Source organism: Sciurus vulgaris, assembly GCF_902686455.1.
Source record: "Sciurus vulgaris genome assembly, chromosome: 12".
Classification (NCBI taxonomy): Eukaryota; Metazoa; Chordata; class Mammalia; order Rodentia; family Sciuridae; genus Sciurus; species Sciurus vulgaris.
Genome location: NC_136473.1, coordinates 6,793,742 through 6,814,519, shown reverse-complemented (window position 1 = coordinate 6,814,519; position 20,778 = coordinate 6,793,742). Strand labels below are relative to the sequence as shown.

Genomic DNA, 20,778 nt, shown 5'->3' with positions numbered 1-20,778 from the left:
AGAGCCACGGTGTAATTTGCCAACTCAGGCTTACCAGTAACCATGAATAAGTTCCCACTGTCACAAATAAGCAAGAGTGTAAAATATTGACGTCTTAATTTCTACTGTATCTACTTGAAATATCCAAAATTTGTTTTTTTTGTGAGGTTTTCAGTGAACTTAATTATCTGATACTGGTGTTTAACTAGAAAGGCTTGAAGTCACTACTCATTTTTGTTTGCCTGGAAGACTGTTTTGAAGGACTGGACCCTACCCCAAAATTCATTTTACAGTTGCATGAATGGAGTTGTGATACTGCCATTATGTAAGAATAGTAATATTTCCCTGTATTAACCAGCAGCATTTTAATAGACATATTTTTGTGGAACATTAAGTACTTAATTCCAGATAGTTGAGAGGGGGTACTCGGATGACCTCTTTCGATTATCAGCCAACCCACTCTTCACTGTCTGCATGCCCAGTGGGTATATAGTATATTGGTATTTCCGTACGGATAATTATATGCAAATACTGAAGCTGTGCTTTTGTATCTCCTGCATTGTTTTCTCATTCAGGCTCGTGCATCAAGCTTGAGCAGGAAAACAAAGCATAAAATAACTTCTTTAAAAAAATGTTTTAGTCATAGATGGACACAGTATCTTTATGTGGTGCTGAGAATCGAACCCAGTGCCTCACACATGCTGGACAAACACCCCACCACTGAGCCACAACCACAGCCCTAAAATAACTGATATTAACCTATATAAATGTCTATTTGAGGCTATATGCATAGGGAAACATTGTAAAACATTATTTCTCATGTCCACCTATGTCACATTGTGAAAGGACTGAGTACATTTCCATAGACTGTCCCCCCTGAGTACATCTGTGAGTTATTGAAATCAAATATCATAATTGAATGATACAAAGGAGGAGCCATTGTTGTCTCCATTTTAAACATGAGAAGCTCAAGTTCAGGGAAGTTGAGCAGCCTTCCCACACTCCTACCCTCCATTATCTTGGAGCCAGATTCCTAAGCTCCAGACTCTGTCACAAACCCGGTGCTACGCTGCCTCTGACCAGCATGTGTAAGACTATGTGATCGGCACTGCCCAGATTCCAATCTTTCCTGTGTAACTGTATTTACATGATCATATGTCCTATTTTAATGTTAAACTCATCTTGAGTGTGGACGGTGTAGCCCAGTGGTGAAGCACGTACAAGAACCCAGGCCCAAGTCCCACCCCGCACACGTGCACAGCTGTCTGGAATCATGTGTGGGGACCCTTGTTGGTTACCTCTGGCTGAGAACACCTAGGAGAGAACAGCAGGATGGAGCGACTGGGTTTGGGTAGTGCCCCTCTGCACAGCCCTGGCTTCCCTTCCAAGCCGCCAGCATTTGCCACGTTCAGATGCAAATCCACCACTAGTGTCCTTCTCGCATGGCCACTTCTTGAGTGCAGCTTTACTGAGGTGCTTTGCTCACCGCACTGGGTTCCTCCTGTGAGCTGGGTGTCTGACTCAGCTGTCTGAATTTGCTGCAGAGATTGAGGCCAGCTGAACCATATGCATGCCACAGAGACTGAGGCACTCGTGGGGGTGTTGAGCAGTGACCCTGATGCCTCGTGGGGAAGTTGTCTACACCTTCCAGCTGTGTGTTCCTGTTTGGACATGGGGGGTCCTCACTTCTCTGCAGTGTCCTGTGAACCGCAGCTCACAGACAGCAGATGCCTGCTACTCTTCACCCACACCCCAGCCGCCTCACCAGGAAACTGCTCTTCCTCACCGTGATTCTTCTGTTGCCTCTTGCTGGCATTTAAAATATGGCAGTAGCATCTTTAATAATTAGAATATCTGTGTGGATGTTCTAATGCTGGCATCCTGGACCAGTTTAGTTAACTGTGTGGGTATGGACAGCCCTGGCAACGTGGGGCTGAGCTGATGTTCCCCTTGTTCCCAGGCCTCTGTGTCCAGGATACACGCAGCAGAGTCAAGGGCTGAATCAGCGTCACTGTTCTTATTTCTAGGCACGAGGACTAGACTTGTCGCGAGTGCGGACCTGTGTGGTGGTGGCAGAAGAACGGCCTCGAATCGCCCTCACACAGTCCTTCTCTAAGCTGTTTAAGGACCTGGGCCTCCACCCGCGGGCCGTCAGCACCTCGTTTGGCTGTAGAGTGAACCTGGCGATTTGCTTGCAGGTGAGTATCATTGACACCAACAGGTGTCCAAGTGGAGAGTAACTTTGAGTGACGGGCAGCTCAGCCTCCAGGTACTGCCCTCCGTTGGCACTTAACCACATGCCCGGGAGCTTTCAGTCAAGTGCGTGTGATTAGTGCACACCTGTGTTTTCTTTTCTAACTGGAGTCTGCGTTCATATGCACTGTTGATAACCAGTGTTCAGAACACTCACTCTGTCCTGCGGCACTTCACCTTTTGTGGTAGGGGCACCCCTTTGCCCAGACCTCTGCTGTTGGACTTTTTAAAGATGAGATGTGAGAATGGCATTGGCTCAGTCTCCTGCGTATAGATGGGAGCTGCTAGAGGGGGAGTTTCTCGGTGCCCAGCGTGTTTGGGAATTCGCTGCTTTCCTGTGTAAGAGGCGAGAGTCGGGCAGCTCCTAACAGGTGGCTTTGTAGTCCTGTACTCCTGCCACCCGTTTGTTTTTCTTCATTAGTTCACTTCTTGATCACGTTAGTTACTCCCTTCCTTTTGGGGCTCTTAAGATTCGCCAGTCCACAGGGGTTGTTGTGCCGTGTTGGGGCTGCCCGGGGCAGAGCGAGGGCGAAGGGATGAAGAGTGACCTGGGCACGGGGGAGGCCCTCTCAAGTGACACCGCAGAGGGTGGAACTGCAGAAGTTCCCCCGCAGGAAGTCCCAGCCCTCGAGACAGGACTGGTCACTGGAAACGTTTGTTTTCTTTTAATTGTTGCAGACTTCAAAAACATGATGGTGTCAGACAGGCAAAGTGGATGTAGCCCAAGGTCTGGAGAATCCCTTGCTCTCACACCTGTTACTGTAGAACCAGGCCATGATGTATGTGGAGTGAGGAAGATGACTGGAAATGTTTGAGTTTTATATAAGTTTAGTTTGTTTTCTTAGGAGTATTTATTTTAGCAAACACAATCGAAAAATACAAATTAGCTAATGAATAGTGTTCGTAGGATCCAAGTACCCAGAGATAATTACATTGATCACTTAACGTACAAACTTAGAAATACAGAAAACTAAGATGTTCTCCAAACTTCCAGCGCACGCCTAAATGTTTAAAGGCACTGAAAAGTTCAGTTTTCCCTTTGGTGCATCAGAATTGCCCGTACGTGTGAACCGAGTTCAGGGGACTCTTTGCAGCCAAGTCACTGTTTTTGACAGTGTGGTTTTCTCCACCGTGTCGTTGGCCGTCCGTCCTCCACAGAGCTCACGCGTGATCAAGCCCTCAGTAGGGCACCTGGTTAGAACCAGGGAGGAGATTTTTATCTCTGGGTTAGGTAGTTGGCTAAGCAGTGGTTCGGCCAAGAAAAGGAGCCTCATCCACGTGTTGAAGGACTTACAACGTGCCTCTGTTGGGGACAGTGTCCTGCAGAGTGGTTGGTGTCCATTTCAGAAGGATTTCCTGGTCTCTGGGGAAGGCTGGTAGACAGTACACAGTTTTCTTGTGTTTCCGTTTCTTTAATTGCAGCAGAACTTAAAGGCCCTGATAGCGCTGGCGAGGCTCACTCCTGGGGGGCGGGGGACAATTCTGCTAGTGCTGACCAGGCGCTGATAAGCACTCTTCAGACCTACCTGATGTGACATCTTGCAGCCGTCCAGGACGAGTTAGGGGTTTTTACTTGGCACACAGCCTTCACCAACCGCCTCTGGCCCTTGCACCATCAGCATCTGCCCTTTGCACAGCCTTAGGCCCAACCCCTTTCTCTACCGTAGTCGTTGGTGCCTTTGCTTCCCAGCACCCGGATTCATGCCCTCCTCTGCCCGAAATGGACTCTGCACTGTCCTCGGATGGCCAGAACCGCTTCTCCTTCCAGCTCCCCTCCAAATATTTTAGGATTCCTCCGGCTACAAGGGTGTCCCTCCCCTGAGTCCCCGTTCTTCATCCTCTCTCCCGACTTCGCCTCTGCCATTGTAGAACTGTCGGCCCGGGCATCTGCTGTCCTGGAGGACGGTGCCGCCGAGGGCTCCTCCCTGACCATCGTGCTGTCTCTCAGGTCCATGCAGTCACTTCTTGATGTGAATACCTTTCATAAAGGTATTGAAGGTTGATGCCTTTAGCCACCAGTCCTCTGCACCGGAACCCGAGTCACATCAGATAAATTGAATACTTATTTGATTAGAGCCCAGTCTCCCGAGTCAGAAGCACATGGCACCACTGAACAGTCTCCAGAATGAGCTCATGATGTGAATCGCCACCACGTAAATGCCACATCGTCATTTGTAACTCTTCCTTGCAAGTGAAAATCAAGGGTTTACTGCTCTCAAGCTTCCTGTAGCATTTTTAGTTCAAATCAGAAGTCCGGACCTGCTCTTGAGAAAAAAGACGTTCATACTAAAAACCCTCTGTATGACCTTTAGCAAATGCATCAGACCCTTCCAGTCAGACAGAATCTTTCTAGTCTCCAGTATCCACTGGGGGAAATTGCATTTTAACACAAGAACCAATGTGTCATTGCATTTTAACTCAAGAGAAATGAAGGCCCTTGAGTGAACTTTCCTGCCAAAGCTATGAAGAAGTAAAAACAGAGAAAGATGGAAGTAGGTACCATCTGTAATCCTTGGGACTGTCATTCCCCAGCATGTTCAGCTATAAAAATGACTTCATTTCAATTTGCTGAATTTATGATGAAATTGGATGTTGGAGCTGTGTCTAATGGGCTTTAACATAAAATTTTCATAGTACGATGAAATAATGTCATATGTTTATTAACCTCTGTTAATAAGCAGCCACAGTTATTCTTCAAAATTAGATGCTAGAAGGTCTCTGGGTGCATTAGATACGTAACAGAGAAATTTGCATTCTCCTTCCATGCGAGGAAGGGAGAGGGGTTTTCTGTCTTCTAAGAGAGACCTCCATTGTTTCTTCTTTTCTTTTTTAGGCACTGGGGATTGAACCAGGGGCACTTTACTGCTGAACCACATCCCCAGTCCTTTATACTTTTTATTTTGAGACAGGATCTTGCCCAGTTGTTGAGGATCTTTTCAAGGTTCTTTGACACTGGCCTCAAACTTGGGATCCTCCCACCTCAGCCTCCCCAGTTGCTGGGATTATAGGCCTGCACCACTGCACTCAGCAGTTGTTTCTTTATTAAGAAAAAACTTGGGACTGGAGTTGTGACTCAGTAGTGGAGCACTTGCCTGGCATGTGTGAGGCACTGGGTTTGATTCTCAGCACCACATATAAATAAATGATTAAAGTCCATCAGCATCTAAAAAATATTTTTAAAAAGAAAAACATAGGAATTTTGATATTTATTACATAGAAAAATAATGATTATTTGAGAGGAAAGTTTCATTAAAATATCTTCATATGATTAAATCAAGAGTAGCAGTTACTAGGGAATCTTCAATCTTGAAACTTGTACAAAGAAAATCACAAATACCCTGGTGATAGAAGCTGTCATTGTTTAAAAGAAATCTTAAGCAATTCTCAAAACAAAGAGTTACAAGACTTCCATTAATGTGAGCTTTCCGTTTACTTGTTTCCCCTACACCACTCTTCCATGAGGAGAGTAAAAGTGAATAAGATGTTGTCGGGGTTTGTCGCTCCAGGGAGTTAGTCACACTCAGCTGACATTTTTGCATCCTGTCTTACTGATACGTGTTGTCCCAGATAATGGAACTAATATCTGAGATCATGGAAACTGTATTCTCAGTTACTCAGCATATCAGTCAGCATTCAATTTATAACAACAGAAACCTCCTCCAGCAGTTTAAGTGAGAAGGAATTTGCTAGAATGTAGTGAGGTGGCTTTCCAGCCAGCGTCAGGGCTGGGCAGCAGAAGCGGCTCCTGCCTCCTGCCAGCCACGGTGATGTTTGGTGAGGAGAGCTCCTCCCACACCCCACTCTGGCCCGTCTTCCCCTGCGCCCCCACCTGTTCAGACCCCTTCACTACAGGGAGCCAGAGGCTGACCTTTCTTCCTGCCGTGGCTTGGTTCTCTTGTCTCCCCCACGCAGCTTCCAGGACAGCCAGGAGGAGCGCCTCAGCCTCTGGGACTTTGAGTTCTGTCGAAGGGCTCTGTGTTCAACCAGGACTGAAAAAGCAGGGGAGTTCCCAATATAGAAAGTGTTCCGATGCTTGTTGACACAAAAGGAATGACAGGTGGCACCTTCAACCCATCCCTTCAGCTGCCCAGCATCAACACACATTCCCGTTCCGACACATCTCCCTGCTCCCTGCCCTTCCTCCTCAAAAAGGCCACCACACTCCCTGTCTGTCCAAAATGGAAACAAGCAAGGCTTCCAGAGTTACTGTGGCTGATTCTGAGTCCAGGAGTTTCTAGGTGATGTTGGCTCCTCTCCACTTCCACCGCTGTTCTGTAACGTGTAAGCAAAGTTGTGAAATTCCCCACCATGAACAGACTGTCTGAAATGGGGTGTAAGGAGACGGAGGGGCATTCAGGGCTCATCTCTCAGCGCTTCGGGGTGTCTAGTGTGTGCTGAGGGCTGGAGGTCACTGCATTGGACAGGCCCTCAGGGTTGGATGAACCAGGTGCTAAATAGCCCCTTCCAGTGGTACCTTTAGGAATGTTGGAATAACCGTGGGAATAGTTTAAGGTTCCAGTACCCAACATTAAGGTCCCAGTACACAATGACAAAATGTGGTAATGTACAAGTTTCAAATGTTCCCTTTGGTTTTGTCATCTCATTCTTGTGACAAGGAGTAAATGGTAATTTATCACAACCATAGAAATTCCTGGATTTAGTCTGTGTCTTGAGTCAAGACACTAGAACTGAGCTAGTCATTGATTAAGTTCAGCTGCACAAACAAAAACAGCTACTTTCCTTCACAGTCTGAATGCTTCCACAGAGTCCTGTGGCTCACAAGTCCCCACAACACAAGCCCTCGGTGGGCACTTTTTATTGAAGGGTCAGAGAGTCAGGAGTCTGGGCCTGCAGTCTATATGGTCATTTCACAACTGCTGAGCTCAAAGATTATGTAAATGAGTGGGTGTGGCTGGGCTCCAACCAAACACTGCCAAGGAGGCCGGCCATAGCTGACCCATCCCTGAGAAGGGGTTTTCGTAACCAACTTGCCAGTGGATACTGGGCTGCCAGGTCCACCACGAGCTGGACTTGCCCTGCCTTTGGGTCATACCAGAGTAATCCATTCAGATCCATCATTTCCCCAACAATCTGTGATCTATGGTGACTCCTGGTAAGTTCATGTCCGGTAAAGATGCTTAATACCAACCATAGAGACAAGCCTGATTTTAGCAAAATATAAATTTATTACAAAGGATTTGGAACTTCCATTTTATTATTCCATTTTCTTAAGTCACAAGAGAGCACTTTCCCAAACCTAACATGACTTAAAAAAAATAAATAAATAAAGATGCATTACACACCTGAAGATTCGAACAAATCTAAATTAACTAAACTCTTCTTGGGTGAAAAGAGACCCACGTTTGATTTCACCTGGCCAGAGGAGCAACAGGAGGAATTTATCATAGAAAGGATAAAGCAAAACCAGCCCAACTTAATAAAAAAATAATTATATGAAGCATCTGTGGCAACAGTTTGGCAAGGCGGATGGAGGCCCCCAGAAGCCCAGCCTCCCTCGGCCTGCATGCCTCCACCATGCCTTTCCTATGGGCTTTACCCACCCCAGTGGTCAGATGCCAAAGCCTGGGAACGGGGCAGGAGACCAGATAAAACCCATCTCATGTTCTCCAGGCCTTCAGCAAATGGAAAGCAGCCTGTGGTGTCCTATGAGGGGGGCTGTAAATTGAGAACGTCTCCCCTGAGCCCTTCTGGGTGGTCACTGAGAGCAAGGCAGAGGCTCCTGAGCTCTGAAAGGAGGACAGGAAAGCTGAGCACCTCTGCATGGCAGCCCCATCGCAAGGCCACTGCAGAGGTGGAGGTGGGGTAGTCGCAGTGTGTCTCCGAGCCTTCTGAGCTTGGCCACAGGCTGAGGGAGGGGCCAGTGACGGAGGACCCTGGAGGAAAGACTGGTGAGGAAAGAGTGCCACCCACCACCTAAACAGCCAGCAGCCCAACTGTAAAGCAGGAAGAGACCCCACAGCTTGGAAAGCAAAGCTGGGCTCCAGGCCGCAAAGCTTAGGCCTACCCAGGGACTGGCTGGTACTCAGAGCTCAAGTCCCGATCCTGCTCTTGGGCACACTGAGTTGAGTCTGAAGCTGCAACACTGTCCCAACCCAGATCAACTGCAGCACAGATGAACTTAGGCCTCCAGGCTGGTGGCCCAACAGGAGACTGGTGATGCTGTTTTTCTGGGGTTAGATTTATTTACTCTTTTCTTTTAGGCATGATATTTGCTGTGTGCAATCAAAAGTTAAAAGACATGAAGAGTAAGAAAAAATATTTTATGTGGTGACAAGAGAAAATGCTCAAAAGAATAAAAATTAGAAATATCAGAGACTTTAATTATCTGAGCCATAGCAGGCTCTGATATTAGAAATAGATGCTGCATAGTTTATGTGGATACAGCAGAGGAAAGGGTCATTTAGTGTGATCTTAAAGTCCCATCGGTAGGAATTTCCTGACCCACAGCACTAAAAGAAATAGATTAAATGGAGCCGAATGACAGATCTGTGACAAAACATCAAGTGGTCTAACATACGTGCAATAGGAGTCCTGAAGGAGGAGATGAGCGAAAAACGGGTCAAAAGAATGATTTGCATACAGTAGTGGCCGAGAGTGGTGAGAGGTCAGTCCACAGATGCAGAATCTTGGAGAACTTCCAGTAGAAAAAAATGAAAAGAAGGCCCCAGCTCAGCCATATTGTTGTGAAAATACTGGGAGGCAGCCTTAACGCAGCTCCAAAAATAGAGTCGGTTCCCAGGAAATAACAAAAAAGTGACACCATGCTTCACCAGAAGTGGCGGATGCCAGTGGAATGGTGTATTCAAGGTGCTAAACAGAAACGATGATGCAGAAAAATGTCCTTCAGAATGGAAGATAAAGAGAGATTTGTTGGCAGCAAATCTGAGGGAATTTATCAGTAAATATGCATCACAAGAAATGCTAAGAACTTCTTTAGGATTAAGAGAAATGACAGTTAAATGAAGCCCAAATGTGTAAGAGGAAATGAAAAACACTAGAAAAGGTAAATACAAAAGAAACTTATACTGTTATATCGTGTGTGTGTACAAATACGTAACAACAAATTCCAACATTACGTACAGCTGTAATGAACCAATTAAAAAAAAAAACTGAAAAATTTAAAGATCTGTCCATATGTAAATATACAAATTTTCTTACATTCCTTTGAAAATGATTAACCATTCAAAGCAAAAAGTAAAAATTGAGACATCGATCTAGGCAGGAGTAGCAAGACTCAAGGGGCAAGACAGGAGGTAAATGGAAACTGTCGTTAAGAACCCCATTGGTGGAGTGCACTGTGAAGGTGGAGTACAGTAAATGATACGGATTTCTGCATCAGTGACTAAAAAATTAGCACAAAGTTCTTAGAGGCAAAAAATGCTATCCCAGAAATATTCTGGTTATGAATAAAGGTAGAAAGGAAGAATAAAGGAACAATAAAAACAGACCATTATATCAATTCTGTTAAAAGTAAATGAACTGTGGACGGTGGTGACTCCCGTGGTTGAAAGTTTTGTGTGCCCCCAAATTTAAGTTGAAATTTAGTCCCTGATCCCTGGTTGGATCATGAAGGTAGAGCCCCCATGGATGGGATTATTGCTGTTATCCAGAGACCCGACGGAGCTTGTCAGCCCTCACGCTGCCTGAGGACACAGCTGGAAGGTGCCATCTAGGAAGCAGAAAGTGAACCATCACCACCAAGTGTGTGGGCACCCTGACCTTGGGCTTCTCGGCCTCTAGATGGTGGGCGATCAGTGTCTGTTGTTCATAAGTCAGCCAGCGTGAGTCGTATTTTTACATCTGGCCGGGGTAGTGGCATGACATTTTGAATATATTTAATGCCACTGAACTGAACACTTGAAAACGGTCAAGGTGGAAGCCTTCGTGGGTGTAACATGACTATAAAATGGAAAAAATGTAATGTTCAAGGGCAGGGGTTTTCAGACTGAATAAAAATGACTCGCTGCACTGACATACTGTCTAAGGAACATGCGTGACTCTCAAACCTAAGTGGCTAGGTTGTACGCAAATGCAGTCGGCATTAGAAGACTTCACTGTCTACCTGAAGAGACGTGCCAGGCCTAAAGCCTCATCTAAGAAGGTGTGCCCTTGATGCTGGCCAGAGGGCCCATTTATCAATGAGACAAAACCCTACATGCATGCACACCTCAAAACTGAGCCCTAGCATGCACAAAGCAAGAGTGACAAACGAAAGAGGAAGACAGCAAATTCAGTCATTGCAGAGTTTAACATCTCTTACTCTGCAGTTGGTAGAATCCATCAGGAAAAAGTGATGTACACAAAAGATTTGGACAACACTTAACCAGGTTTGCTCTGACATTTGAAGAACACTGTTCCCAACTGCCATGCATGGAATTGAATCTCCCCACACCCCTGAAATCAGCAGGTTATACATTGGCACCCCTGACCCCATCTTTGGAGAGGGCTCAAAGGGAGGTCACATAGAGTGAGGCTCTCGTCCTCAAGGGCTAGTGTCCTCATAAGACTGGCAGGAGAGAGCAAGCCACATGAACACACACAAGACGTGTGCAGGTCCAGGAAGGCCCTCACCAGAACCCAGCCACAGGGACGCCCTGATGTCAGACCAGCAGATCAGCAAGCTGGCGTGTGATTGCTCTCTCGCCTACTTTATAAATACCTGTGCTACGTGCTATGTCAGCCGTGGAGGACACTGAATGGCGGTCACAGCCTTGTGCCAGGCACCTTCCCTGTCACAGGAGAGGTGGGCAGTAGCTGGAGATTCTACAGCCAGGGAGTGGTGATGGAGCTGTCTGGGGCTTCCTGTCCTGGTCGTCCTCAGAGGGCTTGGGCAGGGACATGCCGTGACTGCTTTGTGGAATGGTTCCTCGGTGCACCTTGAAGCTCCTCCAGGCCTGTGGCCTTTCCATGTGGATGTGTCCTCTTGGAAACTGGAGTACAGAGAAGTCAGATTTTATGGCATTTTCTCTCTCAGTGTGGCTGGTCCTGGAGACATGCAGGCTTTTTCTTGTCACCTCAGACAGATGTGGTAGGTGAGCACCAACCATCCTCAGTACCGTGTATTTCATGGATTTCTACTTGGTTCGTTCCTTTCCTGTATATTTATTTGTACTGATGATTGAATCACTGAATAACAAAATCACCAGTCAGCTCAAGTATTTGAACAAGTACTCTGGAGGATTTTCTTTGCTGATGTTTGGGACATGAGACTCTACATCTTCAGCTGAGAGTTACATATAGTTCGTTTAAAGGCTTGGTGCCTAGATTTGATCCCTAGCACTGCAAAAATGATAAAATAAGATTTATTCCATAAACAATACATAATGAATATGACACTTTTATATCAGAAAATAACTTTAGTATGTATAACATTTTTTCATATAGTTAAATTTTAAGGATCCCCTTTTCTCATTAACATAACTTGTGATTTCAAAAATGCTTTCTTTGCTTCAGAATGAGTGTTAGCTGGAATGGATAGCTTTGTTTTCCTGTTGATTCTTTTTGCAATTATTTGGTGATTTTTAAATACTCACGGGAAATGCCGTATTTTTAAATACTTAAGGAAATGCCAGCCTATGTTATGTAGCAATGTGAACATTTCGTTGAATTTGTACTCCTTAATGTGTACCTAGGAATTGGACTTTGAACCATAGGGTTTTTGAAATTGGGAAACATCCATATTCGACTCTAGCCTCTTCGTTAACTCACCCCCAGGGCTGCAGTCGCTGTTTTCTGCACATACACACGGGCTTTTTTTCTAAGATGCCATTTACCAAAATCTGTGAATTAGAATAATTTAGAGAGAAACACTGATTTTTCCCCCCAGTTAATATTAGGTTTCAAGAGTCACAAAGGAAATTTAGACCATTGCATTCGGCTTGGATATACCCAGTATATTCAAGTCTGCACCTTCAGACTGTGTACACTGTTAACCCAATTATATTCTTCACGTCCTGCCTCTGTTTTTTAAAGATGCTGAGAGCAGTAGCTATAATTACCATGAAGAAGTAGTGGCAGAAGAATGGAATTTTTTTTTTTTTTATCCATTGCTTGTTTTACAGACTCGGTTCTGTTTTGAACGGTGGTAATTTTTTAGTCTGACTTTATTAACAAACCACAACTCAAAGACAAGACAGCCAGTTAGGATCTGGTGTCTGCCTAGTAGTTGCCAACGTAGGGAGTCGGGCTGGTGGGAGGTCACATCCGAGGACCAGGGGCGTCCAAGCAGGCGTCTGTGAAGACCTGCTTTCTGGACTTGCCTGGGAACATTAGAAGATACCCAAGAGGCCTAGGGAAAGTCACATTGCATCCAAAGAGCTGGCCTGAGCTGCTTTCTGGAGTCTTCCACCATGGTGTGGAGAGGATATGGTAGCAGGCAGGAGCCAGAACCGTGGAGATGAGAGGAGAAGAGGAGTCTGCACCTCCGGGGTACAGCGGCCCTGTGGTGACACAGCACTCTCCAGCTGTTCCCCCGGGCTGCTGAGCTGGACCATGTGAGCGCCCGGTGTCTGGGTCCCCCACAGTTCAACTGCTTTGTGCTGTTATGCTTTTACCTAGTTTTATAGATGAGCACAGGTGGGTATCTAAATTCTAGATATAAAAGTTTATAGACTTAATTACCATAATCAGAAACTTGATAACATTTCCACGAGGTGACAGTCAACAGATTTAGAACGCACACTCCCCGTCCCTCACGGGGAAACCTCAGGAAGCACCAGAAAATCAAGCCGCGCAGTCACGACGCCATCTTCCTTGCTCACCAAAAGTTACTCAGGTCCACGTGTCCAAGCGATCATCTAGTATGCCGCTCTGTGGATATGTTGACATCTTTTTAAGTTTTCTTTTTTCTTTTTTTTTTTTTTTTTAGCCTTTAATGATACAGTGATTAATTTCGGCGACTTCCACATTTGACATTGTTTTTGATCTTCTTTTTGCTTTGTTCTCTGCTTTCTGCATCTCCCCTCCCAACCCTCCCTCTTCTTCATCCCACTTTTACTGTCGGCTTGTTTTGTTGGTGTGTCTGTGTCGATCGTTTTTGGTTTCTGTTGGTCTGGTGTCCTCTCCTCTCTTCTCGTGTCCCCCTCCTGCTGCTGTAGCCCCACAGGCTGTGGACCCTGGCCGAGCAGGTAGGGGACTTTTCTGCTCACCACGCAGTGCCTACTACCCACCCACGCACCTCCTGCCTTGCCCGCTTCCAACAGTAGGGCAGACCGGAAGTTGAGTGAGACTGACCGAGGGTCTGTAGGCCCTGTGCCCCCAGGGTGCTGTCATCGCCCAGGTCTCTTCAGACATTTCCCCGGTGGGGCAGCCACTCTATTTCCATTGTGCACGATCAGTGGTTTCCTTGCCAGTGGGGGTTCGTCTCCACTTTCCATCCCCCGTTTTCTGATTTGCTGCTTGTTTTTTAATTGGCCACCTACGGTTATGTGTTTGGCACCACCCAGAACATCAGATCAGTCCCTCCCTCAGTGCTGGAGTCCCTGGACAGCCCCAGGTTAGACTCTGCCTTGCTTCTCCACTGCGGGGGAGCATCTCAGCGGCTCATGTGCATGTGCTGTTCTTTCTCCTACCTTGGTGATGAGATCCCGGTGACCGGGGTTATTGAGTAGCAGAGCATGTTTTAATGTTGTCTGCTTTTTATTCTTATGTTTGAACATAATTTTGGTACAAAATTCATGTTGTCACCCAAAGAATTTTAGTGTCGATGCTTCAAATAAATTCTGAAAGGTCCCTTTTTTTGGGCAAATCTGCCGTGGGTTCATTTTTTTGTCAACAGAGGTGTTGCATTGCCCCCCCAAAAAATGTATGGAAAAAGTTGGTTCGACTATGCAGCCTTAATGCTGCTACCCAGCAGCGCAGGTCACTGGCCTGAAGTCAACCCAACATGTCCGTTGAAGGGATTTCTGGTGCACGGTAGGAGTCCTGGGCTGCCTTGTTAAATGAAGTCGGCTCTGACCACAAGGCCATGCCTAGCCGACCGGATTGAACATGCCACCTCCCTGATTCATGTCACAGATAAAAATAGCCTCCCAAGGCTGGAGAACTAAGGCCCAAGTGGAACTAAAAGGAACAAAATGATTACCTCTCATATCCTTCTCCTCCATCTGTCAGTCCATGTCACATGGCTGCTTCAGTACCTCAAACTCTAAAAATACCCCTTTCCGGATGCCAGTATTAAATCTTCCCAGAAGATGGTGCTTCCTATCCTTGACAGGCTGCTCTTGCCTGCCGGCCACTTTCTTGGCAGCTTAAGACTTCCTTTAGTGGGCAAAACCTGTAGCCCATGTCTTTCATAGAGCTCCAAATGATTGGCATTCGACCTGTGTGAAAGTCCAGTTTTATCCAAATAAAGTGTTGCTTGGAGAATTCAGATTATCAAACTGCACGTTAACAGGTGTATTGGAGAGGTGTGTTTAGTCTCTGCTCTCAGTGTAAGGTCTTACCCAAGAAACGCTTACTAGCTAGAAGCACAATAGACCCAGTTTCCTTCCACACAAACTTGAGTTAACCACGCTGTGTTGTTGCTTGCAGGGGACCTCAGGACCTGACCCAACCACTGTCTATGTTGATATGAGAGCCCTGAGACACGACAGGTACAGTATGCGGGGGGGTTGATTTTCTGTCCTGGGTTGCCCGTCACGTAGGTGCCCTCCTGGGAAGGAGCAGCAGCATCATCCCCTGGCTTCAGACGTGATTGTCGTATGGATAAAGTGGGACATGTGGGCAAGTTGGCTCAAGCTCAACGGACAAAAGCTTGGTGGTGCAAAAGCAGCAGAGCAGCCAGAGTTGCTATATCTTCCAGGCCAGCCAGGAAGCAGGCGTTGGGTTCTTTCCCTTGACCATTTCAGGTTCTGTTTTGTGCCTCAAAAATAAGAACATTCTGTCCACAGGTGAAGGGGTTTCCATGAAAGGTTAAACTAGAGTCAAGTTACCTTTACTGTGCAGCTTGTGAGTGACCACCTAAGCAAGCCTCAAAGGCATTCTTGGTGAATGTAAGGACGTCTCCAAGGGAGGGGGTGAAGCAAGAAGAGAGGACCATGAGAGATGCCCCAAGAGGGAGGACCTGTTAAAATGCACAAGAGAGAAGGAAGGATTTACTGCTTTTAAAGTGGTCATTCCCCACTGAAGTGGATAATTTGTTAGATGATCCGGAGGTGCCCAGGCGTTGTGTGATGGGCAGACCTTGACGTGCATCGTTGTCTTTCACCGCTGGTCATGGGCTCTCTCTGGATGTGTTGCTACATGCCAGGCACTGAGCCGCTAGCCCTGCCTTTCTCATTGGCTCACCTGCCAACTCCCATCAGATACCCAGCGTTGCTATGCCACAGTATGAGATGGAAAGATGGAGTCGTATGGTTAGGAGGTGGGAAACATGGGGATGGGGCCTGGGAAGGCCTCAGGACGACTGGCCAGCTGGGCTGTGCAGCCCCCATCAGCCCCTGGCAGGCACTGCCTGCCCTCATCAGAGGCTCCCAGCAGGGCTCTTATGCCCCTAGAGGACATCTGGCCACACCTGGCGTCATCTTGGGTGATTCCGGGAACAGCACCACTGCTGTCTAGCGGGTGGAGGCCGGGAAGGCTGCTGAGCCTCCTGCGGTGCACAGGACAAGTGGCAGTGGCAATCGGCACCTGTGTGCTTACCTGTGTCACGCTTAGTTGCCCACTGGCCCTGGTGGCCCTGGGTGACCCGCCTGTTGAAAACACCTGCTTGCCCTGCAGTTACAGATCAGTGGAGACCAGGGGCCTGTGCTCACAGCCCCCCCACGAGGGTCTGGAGGCTGAGGGTCAGCAGAAACAACTGCCCTCCGGAGCCCCAGCTGCAGCGTCCAGAGCTCAGCCTGGAACGTGTTCAAAATTCAGAAACGTAGAAAAATGGAGACCTTGTTCCAGGAGTGTAGTTTTCCAAGTGATGACTTCTGGGCTTTACAACAAATCTACAGTATTTCCCATAAAAAAAATACCTGGAAAATGATTTTATAATTCATAAAACTTCCTCAGAAAGTGAGGCATAGCCCGCCAGAGACTTGCTTCAGTAACACCGTGCAGTTCTGATTGTGGTCGGGCCACAAAATTCACAGAGAACAAGTAATCATAATGTGGTATGGATAAAAACTGCCGACCTTGGTGTTGGGAGTACCTTGGCAACCAGCGGGGCAGAGGCTGGAGGTAAAGATTTTCCCTTTTGGAAAAGGACAGAGCATCTCAGGAACTACTTTGACCAACTGTTTTTGTTTGTTTTTGCTTTTTTGACAGCAGGCAGAGGTACCGGGGATTGAACTCAGGGACACTTGGCCACTAAACAACATCCCCAGCCCTATTTTCTATTTTACTCAGAGACAGGGTCTCACTGAGTTGCTTAGCGCCTCACTTCTGCTGAGGCTGGCTTTGAACGTGTGATCTTCCTGCCTCAGTCCCTCAAGCCACTGGAATCACAGGTGTGTGCCACCGTGCCCAGCTGACCAGTTGTTTTTTGAAGGCTATCTTTTGGCTATCTTCAGTGTAGCCAATCTGTTGGGAAAGGGTCTGACTTGGGGAAAAAATGAAATGAGAGCCAGCTCAGTTACAATGGTGACATAATAAAGGCCACACATCAGGTCAGGGTCTTGTGCTAGAAAGAGCAGGCAGCCCGCGTCCTCGGGTGGCCTTCCTTCATGATCAACTAATTCTTCTCCCCTGGCCAGGTCAATACTCCTTCCAAGTGACAGAGTTGCCCTGATTTGTCATGAATCCGTAGGAACACTGAGACGGAAGGAAGAGGGCTTTGAGATGGAACTCGGGCTCAGCAGCTGGGCGTGTCACACGGGCAACCTCACTGTGATTACGATGAGGATGCTCGTTCCCCGAGGGGTCCTACGCTGCTCCTCACCAGGTGGTGCACACGGACCGCTGTGCCTGTCACATCCAGGCCTGTCCTCAGCAGCCGTGGCCTGGGCCCCCGTTTGCTCTTTGGTGTGATCACAGTGGGCTCCAGCCTCCGTGCTCTCCTGTCAGGGGAGCCTGGGAGCTATCAGACAGATGGCGGGTGGTGTGGGTGGCCAGGTGACATTCTTCCCCCCAGAGGCCTCCCCTCTCCATGCCCAGTGCTGGAGGCGCTGCCCTCAGGGTAGAAGGCTGGCCTGTAGCAGGGCCAGCAGCTGGAAGACAGTGGGACAGCAGGGCTGCTGGGGCGGTGGCCCTGTCCGTTCTCGTGCTTCTTCCTGTGAAGTTGGGTTGGCAGTTTTCTGGCTTCAGCTGTGTTGGGTTCTGCCATGAAGGTTCATTGCTTTTCCTGTTGCTTTAAGGGTGAAGTCACTTGGGAGCCCCAGCACCCACCCAGTTACCACCTAACTGACCTGGGCAGGTTAACTTGTGCGGGTGACTTCCTGAGGGGGCGGCTCGGGGGAGGTCAGGGAGATCCGTGTGGTGGAAGCAAGTGATGGAGTAGGCGTGCTCGCCGTTTCTACTTGGTTTTATGCCTTTGTTTCTAATGCCCATTTTATTCTTCAAGTCCCAGAGGTGGGGATTGGCAATCTGCCTTTGTTACAGGTTGCCATGGAGACACTCCTTGGATCCAGAATAAACGGGTCCCCCACCCGTGCAAGGGGAGAGTGATGACATCTTTTGAGGCTGCCTGAAAGTGATGGCTAGTTTCCTTAGTTTTTAAAGTATTTTTACAATATGTATATTAAAAGTGAATTCAGTCACTCATTTGCTCTTTCCTTAAGCACTTAACATTTTTCAGGCTGTAGACAGGAAAGAAAAATATTTTTTCACACATTTAAAGAAATAGTTTTAGCAGTTTGTCAAATCTTAGGAAAACAATGTTAGTATAAAGGCCTAGAATGGAAACTTCCTTAGCTTCCTCAGTACTTGAAACCCGAAGTTACAATTAAAGGGTGTCCCCAGGAACAGGGACACTAACTTAACTCCTGGCCAGTGGTGAGCTGTGGATCATGATCCTGATCCTGAGAGAAATGGGCACCTCAGTGGACCTGTGATCTAATCAGCAGGGTGGGGGAGCAAGGGTAGATCAATGACGAAAGGGCTAACCCGGGACCCTGCGCTGGGTCAGTTCTTGGTGTGGGGGTGCGTATATGTACGTGTGTATTGTGTATACATGTGCAAGCACATTTGTGTGACTGTGGTGTTGTGTGGTCTGTGCATGCCTGTGAGTTGGTGTGTGTGTGTGTGTGTTGTGAATGTGTGTGCTGTGTACACATGCACGTGTGTGCAGGTGAGCCGCATGTGTTGCGTGTGTGCATAAGTGCGTCGTAAGTGTACAGCATATGGGCAAACGTCCATGTAAGTTTGCAAGGTTGTTCTGTGTCACAGCTGTAAGCAGGAGTTGGACTGCACGTATGTGTTTCAGCCATCAGGTGTATGTGTTGACATGTGAGTTAATGTGTGGCAGATGTGTGAGGGCTTTCAAACGTGAGTGTACCCAGGCATGCGTGTGTGCAAGTGAGTGCTGCGCACGGTCGTGTGTGTGCAAGTGTGTATAATTGTGCGGGCTGGCACAGTGGAGGGCCTGAGGGTGTACATGAGGGTTCCCTGGGAGTGTGCCAGTCTGCCACTGGCCCTTTACTTAGTTTGCCATGGCCTCTGGCCCCAGCCGGTGGGAATGGGTGCTTATGTGGGGCTCTCAGTTCATTGCTGAACACTTCCATTGCCAGCCTCTGAGTCCACAGTCCTGGGATGAGCAGGGCACGTGGGAGGCCTCGGCCTGCTGCTGCAGTGCCTGGTGACCAGCAGTGAGCCCTGGGTGGCCTCTGGCTGTGCTGATCAGACCTGCTGGGTGCAGTGAGGTTAGGTTAGCCCGACCCCCGGGCCCAGTTCTGCCCCTTCTCACTGTGCAATCCTGCACATGTTGCCACCTGTGTTTTTCTTTCCCTGCCTGTGACATGGTGACAGCCATACCTACCCTTAGAATTGTTATAAGGATTCAAATTTAACACATCCAGGGCTTGTGACAGTGCCTGACAAAGTGTGAGCCTTGAGCATGCTGCCCCGTGGGGCCACCTACTCACATGGCCATATCAGTTACGTGTACTCACTCACTTGCGGTGGTCTCTTGGTCCCCTGCGCATACATGCTCCAGTCCCTTCTATAACATGGTGTCACATTTGCATGTAACCTGAGCACATCCCCCCAATACTTCAACTCATCTCTAGATCACTTACAACACCTAATGCAACACACGTGCTGTGGAAATCGCTGTTTCGCTGTCTCGTCTAGGGAATAGCAAGAAAAGCCACACACGCTAGGTGCATGTGTAGTGTGTAAAACGTGTCCGGTCTGCAATTGGCCATGCCCACTGTGCAGACCTGCTGTGGAGGGCCCCCCACATTCGCTTCTCCTCCTCATTATCCACACGCATTTTCCTCCTCTGCTTCTGCTTTGGCCGTCACCCAGCATGAAAACTGCTTTCGAGTTTGTTCTTTGGCCAAACTTAATAGTACGTGATCACAGGATGGCGAGTGTGAGGTGGTTTTTGTGATCGATTGAATAGTACTTGTGAAGTGTTCTTGGAGGTCAGATGACTTTTCAATAGAGAACTGAGATGTGAGAGAAGAGAGTACTTTTTGTACTTTTTCTACCTGTCCATTGTGATTGGGGGTGTGAATCCCCCCTGAGGGGAGTCCGTCTCAGGGAGTCGCTCGTCCCCATCTCCTGGGTATGTGAGGAGGAAGGCTGCTGCGGTGCCAGGCAGCGCCCAGGTGGGGCGGGGCACGGCCAAGCCCCCTTCCCAGGGACACCCGGCCTGTCCCAGAACCTTAACCAGTCCCTGACCTGGAGGTGTGGGAGAGGCAGCTGTTTTGCCACGATCCTTTTATCTTCGCTTTTTAAAAATGCCCATCCAAAGACATACTCTAACATCTGGACCATTTTTAGTCTCCAAATCCCATTCTAGTCTCTTCCTGCATCTTGTTCTGTCAGTGTGACGTTGAGTCTTTCCTGAGGGTCTGTTCAGCTCTTGAGGGAGGGAACTGCAGAAGGGATGTCCAGTCCCTGCCCTTTGCAGCAGCCCCCACGGCTGCGGCCTGTCCCCACCCTCCGCCTCCACGCCCGTGTTCCCCCTTGCCCATCTACAAACAACGTGATAGAGGTCATTGAAACATGAGAGAAGGGCCACACCCTCTGGCCCTTCTTGGTGGCAGCGGGGCCACGTCTCCTGGTGACAAGAGGCACCTCCTGAGGTGGTCTGTTTCCCTCCTACGCTGTCATGAGAACTGGAGCCACGTGTGCCCCTGGCCTCCTGAAGCCCTGCTGTGGCTTCCACGTTGCCAACCAGTGTGCAGCTCTAGGTCCTCTTGGATGCTCTTCTTTGCCTCGGCTTCAGGGACGACTCACTGACTCTTAGTTAAATAAGCAAGCACTCCCTTAACGCCCTTGTGTAGGGAAGCTGCTTTCCTGCTCAGTGGTGAGAGGGACCGCTGCCCAGGGCTGTCTCTTCTGTGCCCTTCCTGCGTCAGCAGGCGGTGACTGTGGTAGACCTCGCGAATGGCGCTGGGCCTCGGCCCTCGCCTGCTTGATTGGTTTCTGCAG

General features: G+C 48.1%; 1 protein-coding gene across 5 annotated transcripts in view; it reads left to right on the top strand.

The window, feature by feature from the left end:
- The window catches only part of DIP2C (disco interacting protein 2 homolog C), a 373,178-nt gene that overhangs the window by 333,250 nt on the left and 19,150 nt on the right, over positions 1–20,778 (top strand). For 3 of the 5 annotated variants that reach the window (XM_079107787.1, XM_079107785.1, XM_079107784.1), the window contains 3 exons: positions 2,007–2,177; positions 13,350–13,379; positions 14,785–14,846. In XM_079107787.1, the coding sequence (XP_078963913.1) occupies positions 2,007–2,177; positions 13,350–13,379; positions 14,785–14,846 (263 nt within the window). The remainder of the gene's footprint in view (positions 1–2,006; positions 2,178–13,349; positions 13,380–14,784; positions 14,847–20,778) is intronic. The other 2 variants (XM_079107786.1, XM_079107788.1) reach the window with 1 other exon arrangement.